We start from the raw sequence: 9,582 nt of genomic DNA, 5'->3' as shown, positions 1-9,582 counted from the left end.
TTTTTTATTGAACACTGATAGAAAGTTAACAAGGTGCATGTGCAGTACTCTGAGGTAGACTTTTAAAAAAAAATATGCAGTTTTCATTTTTCGTGCAAGTGGAGGAATGGTTTTACTCCCTGGAAAAATAAAAGCTTTTGAGGTAAAGAACACCGAAGAGCGAAAAAAAATACCCAACTGGTAAGTTAGAGTGAAGTCCTTTGAGTCACTGTAGGACATCTAAAGGTCCCACGTCTCCAAGGCTCAGGAGAACATGCACAGCGTCCCCCTCCAGATCTGAGAGCGCCCGTTTCCTCACCTCTGGAAAATCTGGAAATTCGTCCTCCACGGACCGACTGTCCCTGTGGACTTGTCCTCCGTTCTCGCTTACACAAGAAAGTCTGATGTAGCCAGTGTCATTATCAGAGGGAGAAGCGTTTAATGAGGGTTCAGTCTCCTGATCTTGTTGGTTTTCGGTACTTATCGGTAAATCCTGATTGCGTTGGTCTGGCGGAGGATCGGGAAGCATCTCTGCAGATTTCTGGCAGCACTGGTCCCAGATCCTGAAGCCACTCAGGAGGGTGTCAGCTGCTTCAAGCTCCACGTGGGACCAACCTCTTCCCTGCTGCACGCGATTCCCAGAACCAGCCTTCCTTGGATCCTTGTGCAGCTCCTCAGCTGAGGTGGAGAACATAGATTTCAAATGACTATTAAAGATGCAGGGGTTCTGGACTGAAAGGTCTCGTGCAGTAGTGAGGGTCTCGTCACCTCGTCTGGGCTCCTGGTGGTGCAGCTTCAGCAGGTTGGTGACGGCCTGGTCCTCCTCCTGGGTGAGCTGGACCACGGCCCGGCTCGGCTGCACCTGTTGGTGCGCGCGGGTGGTCGTCCACGCGGGGCAGCCCAGGTTTCTAGTGGGGTGTGGCCCCGATCTGAACGGGTCGGGGCGGTTCGGAGGGGCCAGCCAGGCGGACATGACAGGTGGAGGAGTGTTGAGCTGAAAGCATTCAAGAACCTAACAAAGAGAAATGAGTGTGACTGTTTACTGTGAGAATAACTGTATGAACTCCGATTTAATTTCTATCTTATACAACTCTCACTCATTTTTTTCCCTAAACTGAAACAGATGTAGAGCCAGTGATACGTCTTTGCCCTGTCCTTTCCCCCCATGGTCTCAATTTCCCTTCAGCCACCCCCTGGTTCAGGGTCTTAGCTCTGTCTGACAGGGCTGAGCCAATCTTATTAAATGTCCTTGTCCGTCTGATCCCCTCCAGAGGCACAATCCCCCCCCCCCCCTCGCCTCAACCCACTGAGCAGAGAGACCAGGGATCTATACGAGAAGCCTCCTCATCACTTCAGCCTGTTTTAAATAATTACATTCAACGATGGGAGAAATTAAAGCAGATATCAGTGGAATGTTTTTGTTAATATAAGTCCTAAATAGTCCTATTTTCCGTCAGCAATCACTTACATGAAGTATTTCAGCCTAAACACGAGTCTCTCCGTCACTCTGCTCTGCTGTAACCCGAGGAGAAAATTTTCCTTGTGGGATACAAGTGTTATCCAATGAGGGGAGAGAACGGCATGAAGGGCTGTGTGTGCAGCCAAGGGATGCGCGTGAATGTGGTGACGTAGCACGAGGACCAATTGATGCCTGACAAGGGCGGGGGCTGCTAACTCATGGTGCGTTCAAGGAAACTCGTACTTTGTGTTTTTTCCTTCCTGTGAAGTCATACCAGTTCGATCTGGTACGAGTTCACGGGTCGGAAGTTACGAGTGGCCGTTATAGGGAACTTTCACAGACAACAGGACGGTAAAAACACGAGCTACGGGTTACCTGGAACGCTACCAAGTCGTAGTTGTGACTTGAAGCTGTAACTTACGGTTTCAAAAGCCTGCCTTGAACACAGCATTAGCCGAAACGGCCGTGCCCCTGATATCTGCTTTAATGTTTCACATACAGTACATGGGAATCAAGAACATTGGTTGAAGGTTATCTACTTGAGACTTTAAAAAACCTTACCGCGAGCCCACCAACCCACTATTTATCTGTTTGAACATTTTGAAGTTCAAGGCCTTGGTTGATTACATTATAATACAAATGTACAGAGCTATAAACAAACAGTCTTCCTCCACTGTTTAAAATGAGAGACACCAGATACAACCTAAGAGGAACATTAAAAAAATCACTGTGTATCTATTAAAGGAGTTATGGACATCTGGAACAACTGTCCTGAAAATATTAAATTATGCAGCACACTAAGCAGTTTTAAAAGATTTCATAAAAATTATGTAATTTCTCGTTATAATATGGGAAATTAATTTGATTTAATGTTAATTTTGGATTGTGCACTACTTTTTTATTTTGTTGAGATGAGAAACGCAAGTTTATATTGTAGATATGATTAATTTCAAATGTTTGTGTTTTATTCTTTTTGTATTTTGTTTTGTGATGAGTATCATTTTGTAAAGTAAAAGGAGGTAGGTGCACATTGCTTAGCATCTACCTACAACCTTTCAGTCACATAGTCTAAGTGAGGAATCAGTCTACATGTACCGAAATAACACTCATTCATTCATTCATTAGAAACACAGTACTAGATATAACTACTATAAAAGTATTGATCATGATCAAGTCCAAATGAAACAAGACTGGGACTGATGATGTATTTCCAAAAATATCTGGGTAGGAAGAGACTATAATGACTGTTTGAATATGATCTACTATCTCTAATATGGTGGTTTATGAGGTTTGTGTTTATTTTGCCCTAACTGTAATAACTGTTGGGGACTTACCCCCAGGTCGCTCAACACGTTGGGGATCCTCCTGCCCCGGCTCATGGTGGGGTCGGTGTAGAAGACCTCGGCTGGGATGATGTGCTGGACTGATGAAGAGAGGGAAGACGACGGTGATGATTCGTTTGCACAGCTGGAAGAGGCTTTGATTACAGATGTGGTACAAAGGGGACTCACCTGTCTGGTTGTTAGAGGCCGTGTGACTGTGTGCAAAGCCTGCAGCCATGTAGAGAGGCAGGAAGGAGGGGTGCTGCAGGGTCCTGCTGGACAGACAGGGCACGACCGACGGCCTGGGTCTCTGCTGGAGGAGGACACAAGTATGGAAATCTGTTGACTAAACTTCCACGCAAAGTATTATAATATAGCACGAGAAACGAAAGTGATAGAAAACTCACGGCTGCATGTCCACGTCCACCTCCACTGTGGCTCATGGTTGACTTTTCTGCTCACTTTGTGTACGTCGACGACGGTCAAACGTGGCGTCCACTTCACGTTGGTGTCAAAATGGGGAAATCGATAAAAATCAAAAACAAACGCCAAGTTGTGGCCGCTATACCTGATGACGGAGCGTGATGACCAGCGCCCCCTACCGGCGGACAGAACACCCCGTTTATTTCATTCAAGAGCCCAAATAACAAATATTACTGTACAAATATTACCAAGTCATAAGTAACATTTTTTTTTCTTCAAACCTATGCTTTTATAAGGCTAAAAATATTAAAAAAAAAGTGAAAAAAAAGTGAAAATTGTTTCCTCATATCCATGCTTTCATGAAACAGGTGCCACCAATAAGTGCTAATTAGAGAAATGGTTACAAAAAGTAGGCTAGTAACATTTCAAAATGTCACTCAAAAATACCATATATAGTTTACGCCCAGATATTTAACCTTCCATTGATGTCTGAAGATTTTAACATTCATTTGTTGAACATGGTTTTCCTAAAATATTAATTTGACATCTACCTCCTCCCATTAAATGAATCAATGGTAGGCTATGCAATTATTTCTCATTTTAAAAAGTTAAACTACTTGGCAAAACAAACATCTCATCACTCAAAGCCCATCCTTAAGTGCAGTGATGGCATTAGGTTTTACCACATGGCACTTTCGTAAAGTAAAGGGTCCTATTATTGAATTGGGGAATCGATTTGCAAGCGAGCTGTAATGTGGAATGAATCACGTTCACAGGTTCTAGCTGTAAACTCTGATACTAGTCCAGCAAAGAAACTTTAAACCTTTAGATTCTGTCCTTGGAGATGGAGAATAGAGGCTGCGTCATTCTGCACAGTTGAGATCAAGCAAGAGGAAACAATTCAGTCTTGTCGTCACGAAAGAAAATAACCTTGGGTTCATTCATGTACAGTATGCATCACAGTATATCTAGAGAAATAAATGCAATGAATGAGAGATTGTATAATCAAAAAAAACTCGAAAAATGTCCAAGGTTACTGAAGAAATACATTTACACAACAGATCCACAGACTCATAGGCAGCAGCATCGTGATCCAGGAGCCAGTGGTGACTGAGATGAGCATGTCTGAAACTCGCATCAACCAAAATCCAACAACCCATCCTCAATATTAGTTTCCACATTTACCAACTTCCTATTTCTATACAACACAACTGGTCCATGTGGAGGGTCTTGATAAATCAGTGAGACAAAGAAACAATTAAGAAACATCTTTATTAAATTCCAACTTTTCTACATTAAATTCCAACTTTTTGATAAAAAACTATGCATCATTTAAATATGGATACTGTTTGATTTGTGATGTTCCAGCTCCTGTGAAGAAATACCAAAATTTAACAGTGAGGCATTCAATTCCTATGTTAAATAATAATCATTTTAAAAAACCAACACCTCTCACCTGCCCGATTATGAACCCATGGCCGATTATGAATCCGAATGTAGCGGGCCGTGGGGTGGAAAGCAGGCTGGAACGCTGTAGGTGTTGTGGTTGGTTTCTTGATAGCAGGTGTGGTTTCAAGTGTTGTAGTAGGCCTGACGGTGGGGACCTGTGGATCTGCAGTGACAGCTGAAGACAAACAAATACACAAAGTCAAATGTGAAGAGTGATAACTAGTTATTTCCCAGCAGGTGAAACCTCCAACTCTACCTGCTGTCGACTGCTCGGTATGGATGATCCTGCCGATGCCAACTGTGTCGGACTCAAACCTGTGCTTTGAGAAGAGGCGGTGGAGACCAGCCAGCGGATACATACACTCCAAAATTATCCTATAAAATAGAGACCCTTTTAATGCCAGGGAAACTTCACAGTACTGCGATAGCTTGAGTTATTTTAAAATAAGTACCTCTCAGTATCTTCAGAGGGGGTCTTGCTCACACTGTGGTACTTCTTGCGGTAGAAGATCTCATTTCGATAGGTGACATTTTCCTGGCCAAGCTAGAAGAGAAAAATGACTATTAACCTCAACCTTTTTAAATCCAACTTGTAGCAGAGATGAGTATTAGTTAAATATGCATCAGCCCTACTGTGATTATAGATCCACAGCTGTTGAGTGGGAAAGAGAAGAGAGCCCTGGTGTTGTCTGCTTCTTTGGGTCCACAGTATTTGTCGATGAGGTTGGTTCTAGCAGGGATCAGTCCACTTGGGGCGGCCGTAGACAAGTCAGCCACCACAGTCATCCTCCCATCGGTCGAACACACTGAAGAGACATGTGGTATATTGACGTGTTGATGAAAAGAAGGGATCGCCGCTGACATGTCTTTTCTTGCATTCAAAAAGAGTTTATTACAAGAAAAAGAACAGTGTTCAAAAATGTCGAATTGTGGAGCATCTCTGGTGCCAATATGAAATCTCTCTTGGCCTAAAGCTCTAACCTTATATACGTTTTCTAAAACTCTCCACTTTTTCCCAATATAAGGATATGTTTGACCAAGATGGTCAGACAAAGATAGGATCTAAAAACAGAATCCAACCTATACCTTCTGACATTTAACCTCTTGACCAGGCTAACTAAACATAGATAAGGTATCAAGAATCCCCAAAAACTATGACCCACAGAGATGGGTAGATGACAAGAAACACATTTCTCAGGGTACATTCCACATACTAGACACCTAATCTAAACATCTTGCTGTAAATTTACGCGTGTGCGTTTCTCTTGTGTAACATCTGCATTTATTTATATTTATTCTATTTGAATATAAACTGTTACGGAAGTTCTTATCCAAATGATGAATGACCTCTGACCTATCCCTTAACTTTTAGGCTAAGAAAACACCATAAGATAATTCAAAAGCAAAAAAGCTCAGGTGGATAATACACTACAGACACAAATGAAACTGTCACAATGTGAAAAATCCACCACAGTAAATAGGAGGAAGTTGTTCTTACTGATGAGTTCAGTGGAGGTGAACGGACAAGTCTTGACAGTCGAACTCTGGACCTCTGATGTTTCATGATCCCTCACGAGGATCTCAAACGTACCAAGGAATCCCTTCAGAGTGATGTCCTAAAGATCACAGCCTGGTTATTGCTCTCCACTTTGAAAACACAGGAGTTCATGCTCAAGTCATGTTCCTCCTCATCTTCATACCTTGTATTCGTATCCTTCAGTGTAGAGCGGCACGTCAAGCAGCAGACTCTGGCTGTCGTTGCGCATGATGTAGCTGCGTTGAGCTGCCAGCTCTGAGGTCAAACGGTCAGAGTCGATAATGACGTACCACAGGTAGTCAAAAGGTCGGTGGTCCAGTTTGAAGCTGATGCCAGACTCTGTGCAGACCGCATCAAAGGTTGGAGGAGCTGCAAGATACAAGAGGACAGGTTACTGTGCTTAATGTGCACACACAATGACAAGAAGTTCTAGTAAAATTAGTGACTTACAGACGTCCGTGAATAATGCAACAATATTTGTGAAGTGGTTAAAAGTCTCATTTTGAGGTAGGATGGTCAATGTGTAGTTGATATCCAGCTTGTACTGAAGAACTGCATCTGCTTTAGAAAACTAGGACAGAAAATATACATAAGTACCAATGTTATCTGGATGACAGAAAATACAAAAAACAGGCCAATATGATTAGTCTTTTACCTGTTGTATGACAACAGGGTCGTCAAACGGCACCTCCAGAGTGTAGCCATGGGTGCTGTTGGGATGAACAACCTTTGTGATGGTGTGTAGGGTTGTGTTTTCCAACGGAAGTGGAAACTCTTGTCCATTCAGATGAACGGCAGTGAGCTCGACATCCTCAGGGATGTCTCCGAGGTAGACGGTGAACACATGTTCCTCAGCAACGGTTTGGTTGGCATCAACAAGAGGGAGGTGCAGCAGCGGAGTGGCCAGTGTCCTGTGGTACCTGAGCCTGGTTTCAATGAGGTCATCATCCACCAAGATTTGCTCCAAGTACAGACTGAAGATGTAAAACTCGTAGAGGTCCCCAATCACGGTACTCTGTGGGATATAGAAGTGGGGGTTCATGACTGACTTTGCCTAGAAAACAACACCGTCTCGTAACATTCTGTTATTATCTCATGGCGTGGTAAATGTGCAGGTCACAACTTGTCCATGAGAGTGTTTTGGAGTTGTTGGGTTGTGTATTTGATGAGTTTGATGTGGGAAACACAGAAATCCCATTAGCCACCATAGCGTAGCTCTGAGCAGAACGTGGCTCTGCGCAGCCATTCTAAAAATAGCTTGCACCGACAAATAAGGTAACAAACCTACTCCTAGACTATAGAGATTTGGGCAATGGGCCAATTTGCCAAAATGTTGAACTATCCCTTTAATTTGTGATCTACAGAAACTTTAGGAGTTTTCTTTACTTCAACCGGTGCCAGACGAGCTTGTTCTCCTTGTTCCAATCCCTCTGCTAAGCTATTTGCCAAAATGTTGAACCATCCCTTTAAGGCCAAAGCTGGTGTGTGCATCTACAATTCTGTGCTTTCTGACCTTCCTGTATCCTCCTTCGGCATTATATGGGATGTGGACGTGGACTGTGGCGTTGTGCGTCTCCACGATGTAGCCTCTCTGTTCTGCGATTGGCTGCTCCACAAGTTCACCGTCCACGCCGATGTTGACCTTTGCATCATGGAGACCAGACACCAGGGGGCGCATCACCTCAGGGGTCTCCCACATCATGTATCCAGAATTTTCATCATAAGATCCTTCATCTGTGGATTTTACAGATGAAAGTGTTACTTGTTTGTCAAGGGGAAAAGCAGCAACAGCATAACTGATATGTAATACTGACTAATGGAGCAGGCAGCCACCAGGTCGACCATGAGGACAACCCAGCTTTGTCTGGAGAACAGAGTCGCATGGACGACCTCTACTGGAACACCATTCACCTGGAGAGAGACACACACCAATCAAAACACACTCTGGGCTCGATGTTTCACAGGACAGACATTATGCAGCAGCTCTTTACTTCTGCGCTGAATGAGTCAGGTTGTCCATACGGCGCACGAAATACGAGCCTTCCAGCCGTCAGGTGGAAGACGTAGCCCTGCTCCCGAGCTTCAGAGAGGGTCATCGGCGTCAGCTGCTCCTCTGCTCTCTGAAACATCACCTGCCAGTCTGAGGTGGTGGAGTCATGGGCCTGCAAAGAAAATGCAATGAAGTGGTTACAAGAAGGGGTGAACTCAACATTACATATATTTAGCTCTGACTTCTATAACGTACAGATTTAACGGCATTCCAGTCTTCTTTCTTAGCCGCAGATGGACAAGGGATTTCACTCTTCACAGATACCTGCAGAAAAGGCATAATTGGCCAACATCTCTTTTTTTCCCCCCTGTACCATGAATAATAATCCATGATGTAACCAGGCTTACTTCCATGTAGTTTTCTTCACAGGTAACCTCTCTTGGAGACCAGGGACGGGAGGGAGAACAGGTTTTGTTCAAAGCATAGGTGACCTCCTTTCCCTCGTGGTTTGTAATCAGGTTGAAGCTGAATGTGAACACTTCATCATCCTGAAAGACCCATGGAAGAAGAAGAAGAAAAAAAAAAACTTATCGAGCCACAGCAGGTTTGTAAATTGTGTGAATGTGGTCATACGTACCTTGTTATCAGTGTGGCAGCTGAAGTAAGAGGCCCGGAGCTCCACCTGTCCTCGCAGAGGGAGAACACTGACAATGTAGCCACACCCAGCTGCATACTGCTCAGTGATGGGATACACGCCTGTTCCACCTGGAGGATAACCATTATCATTAACACTACCCTGACCCTAAATTTAATTGTTTACAAGTTTAATTTAATGTGTGCTAATGATGGTTGATTAAAGACACAGGACTCACCAACAGCCTCAAAGTGAGGTTCCTCTCCAGTGAAGGAGAGATCTACCACCATCATGAAGTAATGGTCACGACACTCCATATGAAGAACTCCTGCATACACAAACAAATTGAGATATCAGTAATGATCGCATACTGATCACTATAAACCCATAAACAAATGTTTATTTACCATCAGGGATTTGATCAGAGTTTGCAGGTAAGCATACAGACAGGAGTATAGCAACACTGCAAGACAAAAGCAGATCACATGTTCAAAAAACAAGTGCATAATACTCTATTAAGTTCATGCCAGAGCAACTTACCCCAAGCAAAACCCAAATGCCATAACCACTGATGTGTTGGCAGTGTCTAAAGCTAGCCTAGCTGCTAGCAAACTACACCTGCAAACCAATACAAGCTAAAGTGAACCTGTTGCTTGATATATCCTGGCCACACTGGCATCATGGGACTGCATGTGCAACCACAGCTTTTATAAGTTTACTTCTTCCCCCATGAGTTTCAAGGAAGGTCAGCACCAAGCGAATGATTGGTGCACATGAACAGGTGCAGGT

The 9,582-nt window shown here is 43.6% G+C and overlaps 2 protein-coding genes across 4 annotated transcripts; both read right to left on the bottom strand.

The window, feature by feature from the left end:
* Positions 1 to 171: 171 nt before the first annotated feature.
* On the bottom strand, positions 172 to 3,319 carry LOC146969287 (uncharacterized). The gene is made up of 4 exons (XM_085759444.1): positions 3,168 to 3,319; positions 2,950 to 3,070; positions 2,773 to 2,861; positions 172 to 991 (listed from the first exon to the last, which is right to left on the bottom strand). The coding sequence occupies exons 1-4, from the start codon at positions 3,201 to 3,203 to the stop codon at positions 206 to 208; spliced, it is 1,032 nt and encodes a 343-aa protein (XP_085615570.1). The 5' UTR covers positions 3,204 to 3,319; the 3' UTR covers positions 172 to 205.
* Positions 3,320 to 4,423: 1,104 nt separating this feature from the next.
* LOC146969286 (uncharacterized) lies at positions 4,424 to 9,492 on the bottom strand. 3 transcript variants are annotated; one of them, XM_085806157.1, is made up of 18 exons: positions 9,334 to 9,492; positions 9,201 to 9,256; positions 9,032 to 9,121; positions 8,797 to 8,924; positions 8,567 to 8,707; positions 8,415 to 8,483; positions 8,161 to 8,331; positions 7,984 to 8,080; positions 7,683 to 7,903; positions 6,825 to 7,184; positions 6,620 to 6,740; positions 6,333 to 6,538; positions 6,131 to 6,248; positions 5,266 to 5,438; positions 5,085 to 5,176; positions 4,889 to 5,007; positions 4,640 to 4,807; positions 4,424 to 4,554 (listed from the first exon to the last, which is right to left on the bottom strand). In XM_085806157.1, exons 1-18 carry the CDS (start codon positions 9,354 to 9,356, stop codon positions 4,505 to 4,507), a joined length of 2,403 nt encoding a protein of 800 aa, XP_085662283.1. In that variant the 5' UTR covers positions 9,357 to 9,492; the 3' UTR covers positions 4,424 to 4,504. The 3 variants fall into 3 exon arrangements, with proteins under 3 accessions (XP_085662283.1, XP_085662284.1, XP_085662286.1); XM_085806158.1 differs by having other exon boundaries at positions 4,640 to 4,795; XM_085806160.1 differs by lacking the exon at positions 9,201 to 9,256 and having other exon boundaries at positions 4,425 to 4,554; positions 9,334 to 9,484.
* Positions 9,493 to 9,582: the final 90 nt, after the last annotated feature.

Source organism: Trachurus japonicus, chromosome 18 (assembly GCF_045865225.1).
Source record: "Trachurus japonicus isolate A0001 chromosome 18, Traja_1.0".
NCBI lineage: Eukaryota > Metazoa > Chordata > Actinopteri > Carangiformes > Carangidae > Trachurus > Trachurus japonicus.
Note: the sequence above shows the minus strand (reverse complement) of the source record. Positions and strands in the feature narration are given on the sequence as shown.